This window comes from Parasteatoda tepidariorum, chromosome 5, assembly GCF_982258835.1.
Source record: "Parasteatoda tepidariorum strain Cologne lab strain chromosome 5, Ptep-v5.0, whole genome shotgun sequence".
NCBI classification, from domain to species: Eukaryota; Metazoa; Arthropoda; class Arachnida; order Araneae; family Theridiidae; genus Parasteatoda; species Parasteatoda tepidariorum.
Window position 1 is genome coordinate 3297785 of NC_141759.1, and position 24556 is coordinate 3322340.

Below are 24556 nucleotides of genomic sequence, written 5' to 3' on the forward strand. Positions count from 1 at the left end.
GGGAGTGGGAAAGAATGTTTATCTTTTTCATTAAATTTTTAAAAAATTCAATTCTATGTATTAAGCAAAAATCACATTTATTATGTTCATATGAACGACTGAAATATAGAATAAATTATGTATTTTTGAATGTAAATAAATATAATTCTCACTGGTTAAAAAAAAAATCCTAACTTTCGTACCATGGAACTCTAAGAGTACCGCAGAGTACCTTATGGGAACCACTGGTTTATATCTTTATGTTATTTGTTGAAAACTACCACTCATCAATAACTCTGATTTCTGTATACCAGGTTGCATAGTGTTTTTAAAAAGTGCTTAAAGGTGCTTATTTTCGTTTTTAATTTTTCCTTTTTCAAAATGAGATTTTTCCCTTACCATGTTGATTTTCGCTACGAATTATGCAAAAAGACGCAGTTCACATTGTTCTATTCAACGTTTTCACAATTAATTTAACCCCAATCTATTTCGGCGCATTGTCAGTTCGTAGCATATGGAAACGCTTGTGAAACGAAATTCGTTTCACATGATTTAAAATTTCATATGATTTTTAACAATTGTCAAAAACGATTCTGTAATGTCAGAATTTATCATTATGACTATTATTTGTTTTAATTTAGAAATGGCGCTGCCATCGCGTTGCTTATGGTAGTTACTTCCTTCCTAAAAGGAGTAATTAATATTCTAACCGACAACAAGCAAGGTTCTCCGGCTTGAAATCATTTCTTTATGTTTTGTTTCCTAATTTTTAATAAATGTTATTAAGTTTAATTTTGGAGTTTATTCAATAGATCCATACACACGAACCTCTGAAACTACAAATGTCAAAAGGTTTTTTTATTTTTACATGACGCTTGAAACCAGGTCAATTGTCAAAAACTTTCCAATCCTGCCTAATTATGATATTTTTTTAAAGTGCTTGCAAATATTTTTTTAGTGCTTAAAAGGTGCTTATTTTTTATTTTTTTTTAATTATTTGGCTACGCACCCTGTATACATTAAGTGTTTTTTCTTCTTCATTTCAGTCTGCTCAAATTGCTGAATTATGTGATCAGTTTGTTCAAAACTCTATGGACTCTCTGATACTGCAACCTGCATCCCTAGATATAGCAGTGATAAAGAAGAAACCAGATGAAGAATTGGTATTATATTCCTTTTATTGTTAAAACCTATTTTGTTTCTTTTAAATTTTAAATATCTCATTATCATGCATTTTTAAACAAAATTGGTAAAATAGTTTCTGTGTTATAAAGAATTAAAACTGAATTTTTTAACATTTTATTATTCAGAAGCTATTCAATCCATTTTGTCATTCAATATTATATAATTTAAACAAATGTTTTTAAATTTTTGCAGTTTACAATTAAAATTGGATGGGTTTTTTTCTATTAAAATAAGACTATCTAAATAATTAATTAAAAGAATCAATTATAAAGACAAAATAATAGTGATTTTGCTCTGAAATGAATAAGTTAATTTAGTATGACCCATTAACACGGTAATTTTATATTATTCCATATCTGTATGTGTTTATTGATTGCTTTTATCATTGTTTGTAAAGTGTGCACATGCATATATATTACATTAGAATATTGAATATTTTTAGGGTATACATATAAAGTCCACATACTCTGGAGTACATATAATTGGAGGCATTAAAGATCAAGTTAGTATAATTAAAAAAAATTCTCTTTTTTTTTCTTTTTTCTTATAGTTTTGTATTTGTTTTGATAAAATTTGATCTGAAAAGACTCAAACTTGAGTTGCATTCTGTAACTTGAACCATCCCAACTTATTTGTATCATGTGTGTATATAGCCTGATTTTTTATTAACAAATCTAATAAGTACATAAGTTGGGTAAGTGGATTAATTTTATGGTTTCTACCATCGATGGGATACCTGCAAATGACGTAGTATGGGTATCTTGATCCTGATTAGCTGTTGAAACGTGGCTTTTGTTTACTTTAGCAACTGTTCTTTCTATTCTGTTTTGAGTAAGCTAATCTTTTCAAGAATCAATTCTCTTAGGTGACACATTTTATATTCTTTCACTAAATATTTCCTACTCAACACAGACGGGCACGAAGCCATGTGAAACATAAACAGACTAATTATGCATCGAAGTTGCCAGGTACACAAACAAAAAATATCAAATTATGGAAAGAATTATATTTAAACGAGAATTATATTTCACAGAGAAAGAATTATATTTCAACATATTCCATTTGCCATACGAATCTGTATTTAATTATCTTTACATTGATTAACATTCTAACTTAGATGAAGAAACTTAGCTCAACTTTAACATGCCATTTTGCTTAAAAAAAGATCAGATGGCACTGACATCATAGGTCACATGTGTGAGTATTGTGATCTTCTTCTTGAAGTGCAAGTACCAAATTGTAACAACAGTCCTTGACGTAGGTGTGGGGGTTTTGGAAAGTTGCAGACTAAATTTTTAAACATTAATGAAGTTCCAGGTTGTTTTCATGAAGTAATTATACAGTTTCTTTTATAAAGTATAACATTGTATTTGTAATGTTTTGAAGAACGTATTGATGTTAATTGACATACTGGGCAAGTCAGCAGAAGTAAGAAAAGAATATACAGTGAAACATCCAGGAAAGATCAGCTCTATTTGCAATCACTTTTGGGAGGCACAGAATTTTTTCTATAGATTTTGTGTTGAAGAAAACCTTTAGGAGAGACCATTAAAGCCTCTGCCAGCTACTGGGAAAGCAATGAGAGAATTCATGACATAGATTTAAATGTATTTAAAATAGTTTTTAAGGCTCTTAGTCTTATTTAGAGAGCTCTTTTTGACAATGCAACCTCATGTTCCAGTCAAAGTACACTAAAGACGATGCTATCAATGATTTACTTTCAAAGTTGAAAGTTAAAAGAATAGAATGTTATTTTAGAAAAAGCAAGCATCTCAAATAAACGAACCTCTTCTCATCTTTTAAGGCTAACTAATTTTTATGATATAAAATTAAATGCGAACTTAAGGAAAAAATGTAATTGTTAATTTATTCAAAGTGTCTTTATCATTCAAAATTGATAAATTTGTTTTTACACATATCAGTTTGTATCATTTTTATTGACGCTAAATTTTATTCATCGATCTTTTTTTTTTTTCATGATGCCAACGGATCTGGCATTTCCGCACCAAAAAAATAATTAATAATTACTCTGACTAAAATTATATATAAAATATAAATTAATTTTCTATTAGAGTAGAAAAGTTTTCCAATTTCCTTAAATTCTCAAGCTATAGCAAAATATGCCAAAAGTAAAATTAACATTAAGAGGCTCAAACTTTTGATGGCTCTAGTGACCAAACTATTGGGACCATACTCCCCAGATTGCGTCTATCCCTCATAGTTTGGGGGTCAAAAATCTGAATCCGTTGAAAAAGAGGTATGTTTATTCAACGAAAGTACATTTTTGTGTTTGATTTTGTAACTTAAAATACCGTCTGCACTAATTAATTAGCATGTTTGAAGTCACCTCCTTGAACCATTAAGATTGAGTGAATCCTAGAATGTGAAGATCAAAAGCTATTCAGGGTGGTCCGTTTATTTTTTTGCACACTGTACAATTGTCATAGTGACTATAATTCTATAATTATTTTTTTTTCACTGTAATGCGTTTACTTAAATAAATTCTTACCAACATTTATGTGTTATTACTTTGTTTCAGAGTCCAACTAAATTATGTAACAAAGTTGAAAAGGGAGACGAAATTGTTCAAGTGAACTACCAGACAATAGTAAGCATATCAAATGAGATTACCTATTCTACTCTTGTCTTTTATTTTTAATGAGTATGGATTACATCTCCTAAAATGTTCTTTAAGTGAGGCAGTTTAAACTATAAAAAAAATTTCAAGTTTGTTAAATAAGCTTTGTTTAATATTATTATCTATTGAATTGTATTCAGTATGAAATTTATTTATAAAGTCTTAATTTTTTAAAGGTCAAATTCCACAATTGCAACATTAATTCTCTTTTGAAAGGGAATAGTTTTAGAATTATTTATCTGGTTTTGAATTATTTATCTTCAAAATAAAGGAGATGTTTTAATTCGGTACTCTTATCCCTCTAATGGTGTCGGGCTTTGCTTTTTATCTTTTCTTCTTACCTATGTTGTCTGAATCCCCCATTCCTTTGATTTCTTCTATCATCATCCTCTTGTCGTGTTTAACTGCCTGATGAAGGAAAACTACTTCGTCCCAAAATGCATAGTTTTATTGTATAGTCTTAATGAATGCTCATAAAATATTTTATAGTACTGCCTGCTGTGTAAATGACTGATTTTAAACGTTCATTACTATTTTGCTGGATTTTATTTTCTATCACTTCTTTAGATTGGTTGGCAGCAAAAGAAGTTAGTATCCACTATGACTGAACATTCAACTGAGTTACAACTAACGTTGAAAAAACGTCCTCGACACATCAACATGCTCGGAGAGGTGATGCTGTATTTATATATTTTTTAAATTAATTTTTTACCACTTCTTCCGTTGAGACGATGACCAAAGATGAGATTTCTTCTTTGTCAATTTAAAAAGAGCTGTTGGTCAAATGCGTCTTTCACAATTACTGAAAAAAAGTAGTATTTTAGGTTTTCTAATATGGAAATTTGACTTTGTTCATTATATCTATTATGAAATCATTTTTAATAAGACTTAGCTGGAACCCTTTTTTTTAAATTTTACTTATTTATTTTGAAAATAAACCCTATGTGAATCAGATTATTGGGTAGGTCTCTGTTGATTCCATTTATTGGACATAGTAATAGATCGATGTGACGAGTATGGCATATTTTATAACCGTCGTTAGACAGCCGACCCGATTTTCAGGTTTACGGCTACCAATGTTGAACTCGGTAGCCTTTTCATTTTGAAACCAATCTAGAGGACAAGGTAATTCCTGCATTAAGTATTAGGATAAATTTACCTTCATTTAGAACTTTTTGAGGAAACTAACCCCCATCTGCGTTACATGGAGGGGGAAATCACAAAAGCCTCCCCCGGTTAACGTGGCGACAAGGAGACTCAAACCCATGATTCGCCTACCACCCAGAATATTTTATGTCATCACTGTGGTCAATGCAAGCTGAGTAGGAAATTCGATTCGGCCAGTCATCGCTGGGATTCAAACCTGGTTTACCTCCTTTGAAGGCGAGTGCTCTGTCCCGTGAACCACCACGGCTCGAGTATGGCATATTACAAGAAGTCTCCCGTTACATTGAGTTTCAAAGTCAACTCAAAATGCTACTACGGTACAGAACCTCTTATCTGGAAAACCAGATAACCGGAACGAATTTTGATACATTTTCGTGCCATTTAAAAATAATAATAATTTTTTTCCTTGTAAGATTTTAGGATTTTTTCTTTCTTTTTTAAGAGATGTTTACTTTACCATCATTTTAGAAATAATCATTAATTCCCTACACTGTCAGGAGAAATAAGTTTTTTTTACTAAATATCATCCTCCAATCATCCCTATCCGAGTTAGTCGTCATTCACGTTAACTTGGATAATCGGTATTTTGCTGTATTTGCTAATAACAAGAATTCCATCTGCTATTGTTATAACTGACTTTTAATTTGTAGGTCATCATTCTACGTCCTTATCGTATACCATCCAAGAAAACGAGCAAAAATTGTTATAACTGGCCCGATGATGGTCCACTCTCTCCCTTAGAGGTCAAGTCAAGTGAGAATGAATGTGAAAGGTCAGTTAACGCCATTCAATTCAGAATTATAAAACATGAGTTAGGAATAAGGTTATCTCTGTAGAGACAAACCTGTATTGAAATTTGTTTAAACTTACTCTATAGTAACTGGATGTAAAATTTTCTGCATCAGTAATATTTTATAAGCATATTCTGAAATTTATATTTAAAGTTTGGACTATGTTATGTAGTAACTCTTTCAATGTCTGTGACAGGATTTCTACTCGTAGAATTGTTATGTTTAAAAACTTGTTACTCTATTTGAAATTTCAACATTAAAGTTTGGGCTTGTTATATTATCTTTATTGAAGCAGGGGATTTCCACGTGTAAAGCTTTGTCTTAAACTGCCAGTGTATGTACAGAGCTCTTTCTGAAATTATGTATATCTTAATATAATTAATTAAAAATGTCTGTCAGATTAATTTAGTTTTCAGTTTTACAAATGAAATTTACATAATTTTAATCTACAGTTGGACCTACCTCTATTTAACGAAGTCACTAAATCCAAATTAAAAATCCAAATAATTTGAAATGCTTAAACAACACAAAACAGGTTTTAAATTCATAAACACTAAACATAATTAAAATAGCAATTGATACACCTTTATCTTGTAAATTATTATCAAATTGTTTCAAATGATTTTAGCATATGAAGGTTTGGTGACTTCTACATCATTTCCGTCTTCATCTTCTTTGTCTTCCTCACAATTTATTGTGTATTGTTTTTCACGCTGTCCAAAATATCTGATTCAGTTAATGTTTCTCTGTTTCAAAATTTTCTTGGTTCCCCTAAAAAAATTTGCAAAATAGTGAAATTCGCAAAATGGAAGTTTGTGAAATGCAAGTCAGATTGTGTTTTAAATTTTTGTGTATCTGACACTCCTTTTTTTTTCCAATATTATTCATTTCAATCCAAACTTGGTTTTGCTATTTTTGTGTATCGATGAAGAATGCTATTCCTATTTGGTACAGTCCGCAAAAAAAAAAAGATATCACCCTGAATAACTTTCGTTCTAATGATCCGATTTTCATGAACCAAGTGTCAATCTTAATGGTTCCTGGGGGTGACCTCAAATATGCTAATTAATTAGTGCTAACTATTAATTAAGTTACGAAATCAGACACAAAAACGTACTTTCTCTGAATAAACATCTTTTTTTTTTTTACATATTTGGAATCTAGACACTTGAATTAGGGGGGGTAGACAAAATTTTAAAACAATTGGGTCGTAAATTGGGTTGCAATAAAGGTTTATATATTTGGCGATAGTCCAGAAAACCGCCAAAAAAAGTCGCCTGCGCAAATAAATATTTTAAGATAACCCATTGACTGATTCAAAAGAAAAACGCTTAATTTTACTAGGTTGCTAGGCAACCAATTTCTGACTGTAAAAAAATTGAAATAATGTTTTGTGATTGCTCTGAGAGGTTTAATTAATAGTTAATAGAAAACATCTCGAAGTTTCTAGGCAATAGACAATTTTTAAGTTCATTTATGTCCAAAAAGCAGAAAAAAAAATTATTTTAATCTTCTTTGAAAAGAAAATTTGAATCGATTTATAAGTTTTTAGAATTTAAATACATGAACTTTTTATCTGATATTATTTAGATTATGCTATTTTTGCTATGTTTATTCGAGGATTTCATACTAAAATCAAATTAACATAACTTATAATAGCTATATACAAAATTTTAGGGATAATGATTTTTACAGCTTTAATCGAGTCTTCTAGGCATGAAAGTTTGAAGAAAAAAAAAGTGCTTGAAAAATAAAATGTAGATTGTATAGTAATTCTAATGCACATTCACAAGGTTTTCTATAATTTACGATATTTCTTTTTTTTATAACTCAATGAATTGCTGAATGTTTAGTGGCATTTTAAAAACATTGAAATATGTTACGTTTAAGAATAAGATATTGAAATAATATGTTGCATATTGTATGATTCATTGTTTAAAAAATTGCTTCATTTTGCTAGATATTTACGTTACATGGTTTTCTTTGGATAAGGATGATTGGCAAATAGCATCCACACAAAGGCGCCGGCAGAATAATTTAAAAGGGGGTGCAACCCTCTAACAAACTAATCCCCCCCCCCCAAAAAAAGAAGAAAAAATTAAAAAAATTCTGTTATTACATTTTGTTTTGTTATTACATATACTTTCATCTGCTAATTTTTTTTCAAGATTCATTTCTTCATTATTTTTTTTAAAAAAAGTTCGAATTTCGTGTTGCACTTGCAAATCTTGCCACGAGAAGCAGTAGCTACTGACTTTGAAACACAAATAACTACAAACAGTAGTTTCGTATACTAACGTGTTTGTGGCTGGCCAAGAAAGTGGAGTTCAAAAATTGATTCGAGACAAATATCCTAAAGATGTGTTTTTTCATTGTGCAAACATGTATTGAATCTCGTGATCAACGACTTAAACCGCGTTAAGGGAGTACAGAATACTGTAGGGACAACGAAGGAAATTATTAGCTTTTCAGAGAAAGTACCTTGTGACATCCCTCAGAGAGTTCCTAACATCCCTTTGCTCTGTGAGCAAAGGGATGTTAGGAACACGCTGGTCACACGCTGTGAAACACGCTGGTCAGAAAAGTACAAGAGTACCAGACGATTTTCTGAAAAGTTTGTTACAATTATAAAAGCTTTTGAGGGCCTTACAGACAGCAAAGACACCAAAGTGAAAGCTAATATACTTTTATCAGCTGCTACAATGCCAGCATACATTGTATCACTTTTTGTTATTGCTACTTATTCTGCCAAACTTGAACCTGTGTGCAATAAGTTGCAAAAAGTAAACACAGATCTAAAAGAAGCAACTGATTATGTAGTCAAATTGATAGAGGTGCAGCAAATTCATCAAAACAATGCTTCTGAAGAGTTTACTGCAATTTTCACGAAAGCAGAACACATTTGCGAAGAGTTAGGCATTGAAATGAATCGACCTCGAGTGGCATCTAGACTAGTTCATAGATCAAATGTGCCTTCAGAAAACGAAGAAGAATTTTTCAGGAGATCAATCTTTATTCCTTATTTGGACTCCATTATATCTTCTTTGAAAGACCGTTTTTCTTCTATACAATGAAAAGTATTTTCACTCTTACAGCTTTACCCGAATGCGATGAGCAAACTGGACAAAGCGTCATATCCTGAAGTTTTAAAAGATATATATACTGTGTATAAAGATCTGCTCTCATCGAATTTCATCACTGAAGCTACAACGTGGTACAAAATGTGGAGGAATAGAGAAAATTCTTACGAATCCTTCGAATACATCGATTTAGTTATTGAGGCCACACCGTTTCTTCCAGCTGTAGAGGAGGCAATCAAAATTGGCCTAACTCTTCCAGCTACTACGTGCACAATTGAACGCAATGCGAAGCATCAAAACATGGAATAAATCTACAATGTCGCACGAAATATTAAGTAGTTTGTGCATGCTCAGTGTGCATAAGAAAAGAATCAAAGATGACTCAGAATTTATTGAAAACGTTATAAACAGATTTGGACAGCAAACAAGATGATTATAATTCTTGTTTGATTAAACAATTCTTCAATTGTTTATGAATCAATGATTACTTAATTATTTGATTTCGAATAAAAATATTTTTAATAAAAAAATTTTATAACAAAATTGTTTTTCCGTATCTCTTTAATTGTCTTAAAAAAAGCCAGGGGTTGCAAGTGCACCTCCTTGCACCCCCCTGCCGGCGCCCTTGCATCCACATGTTTCGATACATTCTGAAACTTACGTTCGCAAATTCACCATAAAATGTCGCACAGCATATTCTTCAATTACGATAAGCTACATTTACCACCAAATACTGCTACTATGATTATTTTTGTTTTCTTATATATATATATCTGATATGATACTCTCTTTTTAAACAGAGTTCGTAAGCCCTTAAGATACTGAAATGGGGGCCCGAAAACTTAAAAGATTTTTTTTCCCTAATGCCCGCCTGTGTTAACATCCGTCAATTCAGGCATCTACAGGGCGACAGATATCTGTGTGGCCTAAGGATTCCTAACGAGCATCAAACATTCTCAAAATTAAGTGTTCATTCACTGGAAAATTTAGTGTTTATTCAATTTAAGAACTGTTCCTTCACTTGGTTATCTTACTACTTATTATTTAAACCACCAAAAGCTTAAAACAATATTATGTAAGTTATCTAATTTTTTTTACATAATTTGCATTTAATAACAAATATGTCGACATGTATTTAATAACAAATACGTCATTTAGCTAAAATTACAAATTTTGAAATTTTTATGATTTTTTTTTAAAGACAAGCTAAGCTTAAGTATCCTTCACTGGTTAGTTTACCCTATAAGATTTTGAAAAATTTGCGATGTTGTGAGAGATGCTTAAAATGTTGACTACGTATTTTTATTAATATTTATAAAGTATATATTCAAGAAATTGATGAATATTTTATTCCAAATTTATTCATTCGTATGTATATTATTGAAATTTTATCAGTTATTGAGAAAGAAAAAAAAAAAAAAGAAAAAATAATCACATTAAAGAAGCACAATCTGTTGTATAATCATATTCTATCAGAAGCATGCTTTTATAAAACTCCACATTCTCTGAATAAAATGTATTTTATTCAATAAAATGTTTTATTCAAATTTCTTTACTAAATTGCAAATAGAATTTTAGACGACTAAAAAAGAAACATCGTATTTTATAGCTTAAAAAAATAAAAATGAAAAGATAAGCAAACGATTATTAGCGAAAAAAATATGAATGAAATTTTATGCTAAGCGCGCGAAGTCAAGTTCCTCGCAAGTTTATCACATTTTAATATTAATCGCCCCATTTAATCATTTCTTCATTGTCACCAAATTATTTTTTTAAAAATAATTAATTTTAATTTTTCTCAGCTTCTAATAAATAAAAACAGTTGAAACTTTAGATTTTTCAATTGAAAAATATGTAGATTGATATGGTATAAAAAAATTCATACCTTATAATTCAAAAATTTTTCATCCTTAATTTAACTAAATAATAAAAAATAATTAACAATTATTAAAAATTATTTTTTTCGTGAAATTATCTTTGGGTAAATGAGTTTTATGACTGGATGAAATTTTCTTCGAATTGCTTTATTAGTTTTTAAAATATGACTAAAAACGTAAAAAGTGAAATTAACATTAAGGGGTACGAACTTTGGATCGTTCTCCTGACCAAACTATGGGGACCATATTTCCCAGATTGCGGCTACCCCCTATATTTTGAAGGTTGAAAATCCAAATATGTAAGAAAAAATATATGTTTATTCAGAGAAAGTACGTTTTTGTGTCTGATTTCGTAACTTAATTAATAGTTAGCACTAATTAATTAGCATATTTGAGGTCACCCCCAGGAACCATTAAGACTAACACTTAGTTCGTGAAAATCCGATCATTAGAACGAAAGTTATTCAGGGTGATATTTTTTTTTTTTTTTTACGGACTGTACATTTCTGTATTAATAATATTGTGGATTTAACTTATTCTTAGTACAGTACAGAACCCGTTATCCGGAAATCAGAAAACCAAAAAACCTGAACGAACTTCGATAAATTTTCCCACCATTTTTTTTAAAAAAATGTTTTTTTTCCCTATACGATTTTAGGATTTTTCTTTCTTTTTTGATAGATGTTTACCTTACCATCATTTTGGAAATAATCATTACTGTATTACTTCATCATTTTTTCTTTTTTTTTTTCAAATTATTTCCAAATGTTTTTTTTCTTTTAGTTGGGTTTAACAATAAAAAATACGGCTTTTTGTAGCGATTCAGAAAACCAGAAAAATCAGTTATCCAGAATAGCGACGGTCCCGATCATTCCGGAAAATCGGTTCCCTACTGTATTATGAACTAAGTAATGTATAGAAGTGGAGTTTTTATGATGCACAGCGCACTTAATTGCATCCTTTCGACCTGACTTTTGCAGCATTAAAATAAGTATTCTATGAGTTTAAAGTGTTTCACTTTCCTGTTTGCCCAGAAATCTCCTGGGACAATATGTCCTCTTGAATATTGCTAAAATACTTATATATCGCATGGAAAATATAAGTGCATCGAATTATTTATTCTTACCAGAAGTCATCGAAACCAGAAGTTGATGTTATGAAACAAAAACTAAAATTTTGTCTTTTAATATTTTTATCACTAATGGGATATACATTTGGGGTATATACATTAAGTACATTTGGGATATATTGTCCCAATGATTGGGACACTATATCTCACCAAATAAAATGAGTCAAACTTTCTAAATCTGATTCTAAATAGGTACAATTATTACTTAATAAGAACAAACATACCTATTTTACACAAAGTATAGTTGTACTTAGCTCAAAATTCAGAAAATATGTAAACTAAAAGAGATTGACTGACCTACTCACAAACAGAAGTCTATCATTTTGAATATGAGAGTGTTGCCAAGTTTCTTTTGTCACATTTTTATTCCCTAATGCCTAAAGAACCCTGAAAACATTAAAACCCATGCAAAATTGGGATCTGTTTTTCCATTGGGGAATAAAGTTTAATCTTAGGGATGTATATGTTCCATTCGGTCTGAATGGGTTAACACTTCACATTGACTTGGTATTAAAATATATTTTCATTCATTTTCTTATTCATGAAATTTTTGTTCTTTTGCATAGAAATGATTTTCAAGATGATGATTCTGCATTTCTACCAATTTCTACTCAGCTACAGCTATCCAAAGATTTCCCCATGCAGTACAGGTTAATCGAAAGCACCACGTCGACCGGCATTCAAAGAAGGGCGACAGTTAGTGGAGCATCACCCATTATTCTAAAGTCCCCCGTCAGCATCGACGATTTGGTGAACGGAATATTTTCTACAAAATTGACAGACCACTACGGACGCAGCATCTCTCACGACTCCTCTCGCAAAGCCAAGGCTCCGGAATTGGTAAACATATCGATTGGAGAACATGAAAGATATTTGTCGTCGTCGAAAGAAAATTTAGCCGATAATTTATTTAAAGAATTTAACAACAATTCGATCGAACAGGGGACTCCTTTTCCATTCAAAAGTGGTCAAACGTGTGACGGTAAAGAGAATGACTCAGCGTCTTTTGCTACAAATGTTTCCCCAATGCAAAAAGAAAATTTTAGACATTCAAACGGAATAAATCAAGGTGAGGCAGACAGAAGGATTTCTTTGGAAAAGAGTGATTCTTCGTTGAGTGTATCAGGTATTGTATGGAAATAATTTGAAATTTTGTTGATTGTATTATCTTTAAAAAAGCATGTTTTAGTTTATATTCAGAATTCATATTGTCCGACGATTGCGGAATTTCCGTAGATAGTAAAGTAGTCCATAGACCACTGATAAATATGTTTTGCATAACACTTAAATGTTGAAGGGATACAAAATTGAATAACAGTAAAAGACGTAAATCTGTGTGTGGGTGATGTATAGTGAATTGAGAAATGTATTGGAAATTTTGCAGGGGTGAAGTAGAAGTTAAAATCGGTTAGAATTAAATTTTTAAAGCCTATTCTAAATCTATAGCCTATATTCTATAGTCTATATTCTATAGCCTATTCTAAATCCCCTCCACCAGAAATATAAACATGAAGTTTTTCTAGAAATAAGAATCATGAGTAGTTTAATTTATTTTACATAATCTTAATGTTGATTAATTTCTCTAAGATTAAACACAATTTTTTACATGAATTTGACCTTGTAGCAGAACATTAATATCAAGTTAAACAATGAAATACAAAAAATTACCAATTATAAAAGACAAGTTACAAATTATAAATGTTACAAGAGTTACAAATTATAAATATTTTGAGCTGCACTGCTGTAGCGATAGCTGAAAAGAGGAAATGAAAATCTTAAATCTTATTGTGGGCGCACTTCAAATTCCAAACAAAAAATCCTTCCACTTCTCTGCCCCTACTCGAAAAGTTGAAAACTTACACTAAAAAATCCTCTGCCTTCTCATTGGCTGAATCTATTATCTATTGGTCTCAAACATTTGAAAATTGGATAGTTAAATCAAAAGCTATTGAAATTTTATTTGTCTACTTATTACTACATTTTCGACTAACTTTATATTGTATTTTATTTATACAGATGGTAGAAATGGTGAAAGATCAAGCACTCTGATGTACAATTGGGGTCATGAGCGCATGGAGTTTCATGGACGCAGACCCAGTGCTCATGATTTAGCCAATGAAATTGCCGGTAACAAGGAAACTGATATTGATCCTGTCTTTTTGAGAAAAGCCACGAAGCTGGAGTCTTCCCCAGCAGCCAACGTAAGTTTTACAACTTATAATATTCCCACTTGTCCAACTTCTTAAAATTTTTAGAAATTATTTTTTTGAAGATTTCTTATTAATTTGTATTTACTCTTTTGATGTATCATAATTTATATAGATGCGTTATCCAAATTATTGGAGAAGACACGTCAAAGTCAATAATTTTTGTTATTTCTATTTATGGTTCACAATTTGTAGGTTTTACGAATACTTTCATCATCAGTTGTATTCACTCAATTTGTAAACTTCAACTACATTTTATATAGTTGCAATTTTTAAATCATGCATTTCTATCATAATCGCAGATTTGCAACTTAAAAATAGCAAATTTTATTTACAGATTTACACATTGTACACTTTGTGGTTTGTAATAATTGCAATTTACAAATAACCCAGGGGTAGAAGTCCTCCTATATTTCCTATTTTTCCTATATTTTTATAAAAAGCTAAGAAAGCCTCCTATTTTTCCTTTATTTCCTATATTTTTCAAAATTGGCCTATATTTTTTTCCCTCTAATATTTTTTTTTTTTTACTATAGAAGACAATTTTCTAGATTTTTCTTTCCTCAGATAGTCATGATCATTTTGAAATTCACTTGTCCTCAATACTGCTTAATGACAATGGGTAAGTGAACACATAAATAGTGTTCTCCCCCCCCCCTCCCTATCTCTTGTAGTTGTTTAACAAAAGTTTCAAGGTACAATGACTAAGTTAGTGTGTGGACTCCTATTGTTAGGGCCTGGGTAGATTTGTGGAACAACACCCCTTTTGTCAATAAAGGGTGAAATAACAGAGAACCAGTAGTGTAGTAGCATGAATGGAATGTATCATAGAGTATTATTTATCAATGTCACTAAAAAAGTCAGAGGGGGGTTTTGTGGAAATTGCAGTTGTCTGTCAAACTCTTTCTTTCCTTATCTGCTGTATCTCTCCTCAATATCCATGGGTCACTCATTCTATTCAAAGATGAAGACACCTCAAGGTCAGTTTTTTTTCTATTCACCAGTTTTATTTTCTTCTATGGAAGTGTGGTGTGCCTCGGCAAACACCCAGTCCCCAAGTATGTACCTCGACAACCCTCCTGACCACTCCAAAACGAACTGAAGCGAGGTAAATCCAGCTAAACCTTGTTCGCAGGGTCCGATCCAGGGGAGCCAGAGATCTGTAAGCCTAAGAATAGTGAGCAACCCGGCACGAGCGGTGACTTGCTGGGACGGCCGGGTCACTATATTAACAATAACACCAATGGTTTTTTGCTACCTAGATTACCCCATGTATTATAATGTAAATAATTTCGTATCTATTAAAGTAATTTGTAAATAATTTTGTATATAGTTTATCTTGACTTTAATATTTTTTGCTTATTAATATTATTCATCCTGTAAATAATTAACTGTGCTAGTGCTTGTATATAGATTTATCTCTTAAATGGAGTCTCTCCAATCCTTTTTTCACTCAATCATATCATTGTACCTTATTCAATTTATGACTACCTAATCTATGCCTATTAAATTTAGATGAATCAGTTAGCGGCGCTTCGCGCCGAATACTGAGTTATTATCCATTTCCAACGTTTCTAAATCCAGCCAGCATAACCGGTTGTAAACCCCCCTCATACTCACTTCCAAACTGACTCGCGTGGAGAGAGGACGCGTTCCTCAACCCTTCTTTATTTACATTACATCATTCTAAATTCTTTACAATGTAAGTTTTCATTATATGTTTTTGTTATAAATTAAATTTTTCCTTAACTTAAACTTTTTTTATTCTTATTTATTTTTGTAATTAATTTTTAATTACGCAATTTAAATATAGCATGTTATTAACTTTAAAGCACACACGTGCTATAGGAAGTAACAGGAATTGTCCTAACTAATTTTGTCTCCTCCTCTTTTTGGGGGAGTTTTTCTGTCAACTTCCATTGGTTCATTCAGAGGAGTGAATATAACTTGTTACCTGATTGGACCTTCATCACCCATTTTAAGTTACCCTTTGGAAGTAGTGAGTGTTGTCATTGACTACACAGAAAATTAGTTTTAGTGCTTTCTAAGCTTATACTACTTTCTATGACTTTTTTTTCTGAGTAAATGGCAAACTAAATTATTATGTTAATATTTTGTTCAAAATGTTAACTTTCAATTAGATTATTTAAGTTTTTATTTTATTATCTTTGATTAATTTATTTTTATATTTATTGCATTTAATCCATTTAATTTATAAGTACAATTAAAAGATGCCAAATCATTTGACACGATTTCGTGATGATTGGCTTGATTTTGAGGATAAAAATAATGGTAAAGTTAAAGACTGGTGCCAAAAAGGTAAAGATGAATATTCTGCCTACTGTACTGTTTGTCTGGCTACTGTAAACACCAGCAATAGTGGCAAAATTCAGCTTTTGCAGCATTCAGGCACTAAAAAACATAAAAAGGCTTTTAATGAGAAAAAGGATATTTCTCAAAAGCGTCTCGTAATTGCTGCTGGCAATAGTGTTTGTTTGGAGCCAGGATCCAGCTCTACTAAATCAAAAAAAGTATGGACTCTTACTTCTGAAGACAAAATATTGCGATCTGAAATTATATGGACAATCCATGTTGCCCTGAACAATTATTCCTTTTTATCGCAGGATGCTATAAAAGAAGTATTTTCATCTGTCTTCCCAGACTCAAATTTGTGCACTGGGATGACCTTATGTTCCACCAAAGTGTCTTATTCTATATCACATGGACTTGGTCCTTACTTTTTGAAGCAAATCACCAACGAATTTAAAAGAGAAAAACCTTATTACTCATTAATGTTTGATGAGACCCTTAATGAGCAAAACTTGAAACAACTTGATGTGCACATTCGATATTGGTGCTCTTGTGATGGTGGTATATCCGAGAGATACTTGGGTTCAGAACTGTTGGGGCATGCAACTGCTCTCAACATTTTTAATGCAATAAAATCAATTCTAAATTCTTGTGAAATAGATTTAAAGCATATAGTGATGCTTGGGTCTGATGGGCCAAATGTTAATAAATGTGTTTTTCAACTATTCGACAAAGAAGTTACAGAAATTAGGAAGTATGGATTAATAAATGTGGGTACATGTAATTTACATGTTATTCATAATGCCTTTGGAAAAGGTTTAGCTATTGAAGAATTTGGGAATATTATTGATTTTTTGGAAAACATTTATTCATGGTTTTCCAAATTTCCTTCCAGGAAAAAGGATCTCCAAAAAGAAATTGATCATTTTGGTTGTGAATATTCTAAAGTGTTGAGATATGTGAGCAACAGATGGCTTTCTGCTGATACTGTCTGCGAAAGAGTCCTGCATCTTTTGCCTCCTTTAAAGGAGTATTTTATAGAAGATCTACCTAAACAGAAAAGTAGTTTGGTAAAGCTTTATAGATTTCCAAGCATTAAAAAAGTTTTAGAAGATCCTTTATTATCAGCTTATTTGCATTTCCTTATCAGTGTTGGATCAATTTTTGATAATATTTTAAAGCTATTACAACAAAAAAACTCATTGATTCACACTTTATACAATGAGTTATGTGATTTGATAATAAAAACCATGCGACGCTTTATTAAAGAAGAAGTTTTGAAAGACAAAGGTGGCGACAAATTACTTGAGGTAGATTTGAACAAAGATGCCTTGCCCCTAAAAAAGATCGATGTGGGCAATAATGTTCGTAGGGTACTTAACTTGGTAAAAAGTGAAGAAAAGGAGTTATTTCTATTTAATGCTAAGAAATTTTATGTTATAATAATTGAATACCTCCTCCAGAAATTGCCTTTGAAAAATAGACTGTTACAATCCTTACAAATTTTACACCCTATTGTGAAGAAAGAAGCTGTAGTGAATATTTTGCCTACAATCAGAAGATTGTGTAACATGCTACCCCACATCGTACCACAGAACTGTGTTGATAAACTGACTGACGAGTGGCATTTGTATGCAAATGAAGATGTTCCCGAGGAAACTGAAAACATTCCCATTGACAAGTATTGGAACAATGTGTTTGTTCTTAAAGATGGTAATGGTAATTTAAAATATCCCTTTTTAACTAAACTTGTGAAGGCAGTCCTCTCTGTTTCTCATTGGCAAGCCTCTGTGGAATGTGGCTTTTCAATTAGCAAACGAATTATGACAAATGAAAGGTCAAGAATGAATTTAAACACGCTAGTAGGCTTAAGACTTATAAAAGATTCAGTTAGAAAAAATGCTTCTTGTATGGAAATAACAAAAAGAGATGATCCAGTTCTACAAAGAAGCCCACAGCAAATATAAGGCAGAAAAGGAAAAGCTCAATAACCTCAAGGAAAAAAGTTTAGAGCCTAGGCCCAGTACTTCTGTAAAAAAATCAACTGAGGAGAAATTGAAAGGTTTTAAGGAAAATGTTTATTCAGCTCAGGCTATGATTGAAGAAGGAAACCAGAGGCTAAAACAAGGACTCAAACGGAAATCTATGGCTGATATTGAGACTGGATAAGCACTTATTGATGCTGGCAACAAAAAGTTAAAGACTTTGCAGAATGATAAATGAATATAAAAACAATGCTGCATAATTTTTGAAATAATTTAATGTAATAAAGAGGAGTAAATAAAATGTTAATTATTGAAAAAGTCATTAGTTTGATAAAGTCAATTTTTTTATGTGATTTTTAATTTTTAAAGCAATAATAAGGTATGTATGATTTTATTGTCACCATTCAGCTGCGGAAAATTGTTTATATAATTTTTTTATCGAATTTTTATAGTGTTAAATAATTAAGTTTTAAAGTTATTCATATATGATCCATACTTTTCAATTTAATTTAGATCTTTTTTGCCCTATTTTTTATTCCAGAAAATCCTATATTTTTTTTTCTAGAAAATCCTATATTTTTTTCAAAACAATCAAATTTTTTTCTGATTGGTCACTTCTACCCCTGATAACCTCATATTGACAAAATTTAAATATCGCATGCTGCTTATTCTTATGAATATGGTTTATGGATCACAGATTAAAATGCATAATTATGTGACTTACGAGTCACACATCAGTCATGATTTATAAGTGATCAAGACGACTCTATTTGTAATAATAAAACAGATTTTCTTACAGCTATTTATAATTTCAGAATTACTTTGGATAATAATTTTCCTTTAGAATTTTGTAATTAATCTTTTAATTCTAAATGTTTTAAAGAAGTTTACTTAATTCAGTCCATATTGAAGTGCGCATAAGTCGACCTATGCGGGGAAGAAAGGATTTTGTTCAAATATAGATGGCAGCACTAGATTATATTTTTTCATAATGCATTCATTCATTTATATTTTCATTTTTATTCAAAGGAGGATAACATTGAAATCTTTTTCAAGAGAGGACAGCATTGGGATGATTTAGTTTAACTTTGTTATTTTAAGAATCTGGCAATTTAAATTTTTTTTAGTTATTTTATCTGTAACTTTCAATTTGTAGATCTAATGTGTTATTCTAAGTACTTTTGGCTTAAGTGGTTTTTTATATATTTATAATTGTGTTTCCCTGGATTTTACTTTAATCTTTGAATTTTGTAGTATTATGTATTTATTCTTATTTTGTCTTCCATTATGGGACCTCATGACCTTTGGTTGAACCACTGACTACTCAAGTCAAAATTTTTGATGGTTTTCAATCGATGGACTTACATTAGAATAGCAACTTGTTCTGATGGTTTGTTCATGTTGAACAGTAGCAAATTTTCAGCATAGTTTCTTAGAAATCAAATGTTGGTTGGTAGATTGATTGAAGTTTGTTGGCATGTCAAAAACCATGAACACATAATGGAAAATGTGGGATGATGGTGAACCATCAAATGATGTTGGACCATCATGAATTGCACTTTTTGACAGGACCATCAAGAATTTTAACTCATGTTCATAAAAATCCCAGCATTTTAGCAAGGCAGTGTATCCCCTGAAAAAGTACTGTTTTTGCTGGCATGCTAATTTTTGAAATTTCGTTTGGTTTTTATTTCAGTTCTCCTATATTAATTTCAATTGTGTAAGACGACCTCAGAGAATAACTTTTCATGATGTTTCACCTCCATTGATATTTTAAAATTTAGACAAGAGAAAGTTTCAAATGCGGGAGAAAAAAAATTTCAAAATTATCAAAATGCAAACAAATTATAAATTATTGCCACATTGCGTAATCCTAAGCAATGGTCCTGTAGTTTGTTTGTATTTTAGAATTATGTTTGCAGCATTTGAAACTTCATGATACACTCTTGCTTTATTGGAACTCACTCTATTTTTTTTAAAAATTACTTAGGTAGTTGAAAGGAAATTTGCCTTGCAGGATTTCTCATACAATGTAGTGTCCTCTTAAGAGTGGATTTCTTTTAAATATTAATATATTTGATATAAAAAGCATCAAAACTTTTTTAATTTGTTTTATTGATTATGGTTGAGTTGTAATTGTTTGCTCTTTACGAAAATAGATTCTTTTCCAAATAAAAAAATTTAAAGTATTTAGACTATTTTTTCCCCCTTTTTTTTTGAAAAACAAGAAATTTTCTGTATCCTAAAAATTTGAGTTTTTTTAAAAAATGTTTCTTTTTTTTTACGTAAGTGTAGAACTATCATAAACTATTATCAAATGTATATTTGCAAATCCATGTTGGTATGGTGCAAATTGCTCCCAATACAGTAATAAACAAAGGAATGATAATAAAATTATAAGTTAACATTTTCTGCTAGTACGTAAGTAGACTTTTTAAAGATACAAAAAAAATCATTAGAATAGCAATTAGTATTTGAAATATTTATCCATATTAACTGCAGGGGGGGGGGAATTAGATTTACTATACACGTTTCTCTGTTTTTTGTAGGATGTTAAAGTGCAGAAGCAGACTGAAGACACGAGTAGGTAAGTAAACAGAATTTCTACTTGTTGTATATTCCTTGCAGGGATAGCAATGTTTCTTCAATGGGAAAAATAGGTTCCCCTTCAATTCAAGTGAAAGAAACTCTTTTTCAAAAAGAAACATCAGATGTTAAAGCACTTGTTTTAAACAGTTCATAATTTCTAACTAGCTTAAATAATAATTTTTATGCATATCATTCTTAAATAAGTGAAAAATAAAAAGCAACCATTGGAATAAGAAATAAATTTAAAAAATCTCGCTTATGAAATCAATATAAATAAATGAAGTAAAACATTATTTTATAATTATAAGAAAAACTACTGAATAACAAGTCCCTTTAAATTAACAAATCTCATACTAAACATATTTTATAGTGTTGGATTCACATTGACGAACAGCATACTAATTTTTATTATAATCAAGCACTGTAAAGAACTCCCACTCTCAACTTTAATGTGATATTTGGATTTTAAAATTCTGTATGAAACTAAAAAAAAGAATATGAAAAAATTAATTTATTAAAAAAAAAATTTGAAAAAATGTTTTATATAAAATTTTTAAAATTTAAGCTATTCTTTTAACACTTATTTCTAAAATATTGTGTTGTTTTTTTTTTAGTTTTTTCCATTTTGTCCTGATTCTTTTGGATGAAATGCTAAATCACATAACTTAGAATGCATTAGCTCTGTATTTCTATGGAAACATTAATGTTATGCCCTACAATTACAGTTTGTTGTACGAGAAGAAATCATAAAGTGTTTCAGAATTTTTTTTTTTATTTAACATTTTTAAAAAATGCCTAATCAGTCATTTATTCTGTTTTAAAAATAGATTAATTTGTTACTTTATAGGGGGGGGGGGGATGTACAAATATAAATTTAAAGAATATGTGATTTTATTATTGTTTGCTTATTATGCTATACAATGGTTGCAAAGGTCTCAGGCTTATTGAATTTCTAAATTTGTTTCTTCTGAACTTTAGTTTGTTAATATTAATTTGTTGCGAATTTTTACTTAAAGATGTTGTTATATATCAACATGTTTTACCTATCCATTCATACAGTCGAACCTCTATTTAACGAAGTCTCTAATTCCTGATAATAAGTTTGTTATGTGGAAAATTCGTTAAATAGAAAATAACTTTTTAAAATACTTAAACAACACAAAGCATCTTTTAAATTCATAAACACTAGACATAATTAAAATAGCTATTAGTATAATAGGAAAAGAGATTTTACTGCTTTCCCTTAAAGTTAAGTGGCAATGAAAATTAATTCAAGGCCATTGCCCCCATAAAATGCATTAACAAGTTTGGGAAATATGAAAAGTGGATCTCAAAGAAAAGTTCATTAAATAGAAAATTCACTTCGTTATTTGGAAGTTATTTTACGAAGAAATTTCCAAAATGTTCTCGGTTCCTCAGGAAAAAATTACAAAATAGAGGAATTCTGAAAATGGAAGTTCGTTAAATAGAAATCCGACAGTTTTTTTTTTTCATTAAATAATTTCTTTAGAAACAATAAAATGAATGTGTTCATTGAAATTTACTCATCTGCCATTGCCCATGACAATCTAAATTCCATGAAGATGAAACTGAAATATGTACTTAGAAAATTCAGTTACAAAAAAATACACAACTCTATGCATGATTTCACCTGTTCATTCACATGTCACTATTAGATTAGAAAAAATAAAAAGAAATTAGCTTGATTTTAGAATATTTAGTATTATCACATTTTAGCTCATGGGGAAAAAAAATTTAAAAAAATATTTTTTTCATAGTTTAAGTGTAGGGAGTAAGCTTAGAATTACTACAAATTAGCAGCAAATTAAGAACAAAAACACAATTAGAATTGTGATGAAAAAAAGCATTTTATTTTATTTTATAACCGTCACTGACCAGCAGTCCCAATTTAGGATTTGCGACTATCATTATTCAACACTGTAGCCTTGTCATTTTGTACTCAATCCAGAAGACAAGTGAATTCCTAGATCAAGTATTAGGAGAAATTTGCCTTCATGTAGGACTTTTTGAGGGAACAGCATTTGCGTTACATGGAGAGGAAAACCTCTTTCCTATGGTTGGTGCGAGCTGTGTGCGGAATTTGCATGGAGCACCATCGCTGGGATTTGAACCCAGTTTACCTCATTAGAAGGCGAATGCTCTATCTCCTGAGCCACCCTGGCTCAAAAGCAAAGTATTACAAAATTTTTATTGTTCGAAGAGTCTTCCATCATTTTGCACTTGCATAACAGAAAGGAGTTGAATTTTTTTGTTTGTCAAGAATAGAAATGGATTCAGTGTTCTATCCCTTTACACTTGATTGAGGGTGGTTGTTGATGTGGTGGACCACTGATTATTATTACTCTGTGGCTTTATTCATATTGTGGTGGTCATAGGCTACTATTGAGTTTGGTCTCTGCTCAATTAGATTTGAAATTTTAATTCAATATTATCTGAATTTGAATGATTTTATTCCCTTTTTTTTTTTTACACACAAAGAGAACTTAATCTCTCAATTTTTTGTTAGATAAATAGCAAGTCAAATGTACCATCTATCAAAGTGTTCAGATCACTTCCGCAATTCACCAACGTGGGTAGATTATCTTTTGACAATGTCAAACTTCATCCATTTAAGATTGATCATCCCCCCCATATCACCCCAAGATTGAATAGAGTCAGCATGTCTAGATTTACATACTAGACTAGATACCATATTACAGGGTGCATAGCATTTTTAAAAAGTGCTTAAAGGTGCTAATTTTTTATTTAGGTTTCTTAAAAACCCTTATAGGTGCTTTTTTTATTTGGGGTTTGTAAAAAGTGCTTCATTTTCTATCTTTTAATAAGAAATTTTCACTTGCGGTATCGATTGTCACTCTAAATTACAAAAAAAAGCATGATTTTCATAATTTTCTCTGCAATATTTATCAGAAACTAGTTATTTTATCATGATTATGTAAAGTTTTTGAAAATGTTTTTTTTACTTTCATTGATTTTATGTTTATAAATTAAGAACTTTAAACAATAGAAAAAAATAATTTTTATTACTGCTTAAATTCTAATTCTGATTATTATTTTTTTTGGAAAATGATTAAAAAAAATTTTTGGAAGCTTAAAAAGTACTTAAAAATGCTTATCTTTTGTTGAAAAATCTGGCTATGCACCCTGTACTAGAAAATTGATGTTTAATAATGATAGTGGTAGACACGCTACATCTTTTTAAATGTACTTTTAATAAATCGAAAAGTAAAATTCGATATTTGTTTAATTAAAATATTCTCAAGTTTGGAAAATAGTGTTTTTTTTACACACAAAGAGAACTTAATCTCTCAATTTTTTGTTCTCTCTCTTATGCCTTGACAGATTATTGTTTGAAAATACAGTACATTCGATTCTCAATAAAATTTCCCTTAAAGTGGGGGAAAACATGCTTTGCAACGTGTGGTCACTATACCACAAGTGCACATAAATGCCGTAGATATTAACTCATAGTTTAAAAAAATACATCCAATTTTAGCGAAGCTATGCTTTTATAAGAATTCAGTGACTAACAGAAAAATTGGTTATATAGTATATGTAAAAAGTATATATGTAATAGGGAGCTTTCATACACTCCCAT

At 30.4% G+C, this 24556-nt stretch overlaps 1 protein-coding gene across 1 annotated transcript in view; it reads left to right on the forward strand.

Annotated features, from left to right (window-relative positions):
- The window catches only part of LOC107455582 (uncharacterized), a 53805-nt gene that overhangs the window by 9069 nt on the left and 20180 nt on the right, over positions 1-24556 (forward strand). Inside the window, exons 5-12 of the mRNA XM_043042609.3 lie at positions 1026-1142; positions 1607-1666; positions 3704-3772; positions 4370-4474; positions 5620-5741; positions 12413-12972; positions 13863-14047; positions 20898-20935. Coding sequence (XP_042898543.2) covers positions 1026-1142; positions 1607-1666; positions 3704-3772; positions 4370-4474; positions 5620-5741; positions 12413-12972; positions 13863-14047; positions 20898-20935 — 1256 coding nt within the window. The remainder of the gene's footprint in view (positions 1-1025; positions 1143-1606; positions 1667-3703; positions 3773-4369; positions 4475-5619; positions 5742-12412; positions 12973-13862; positions 14048-20897; positions 20936-24556) is intronic.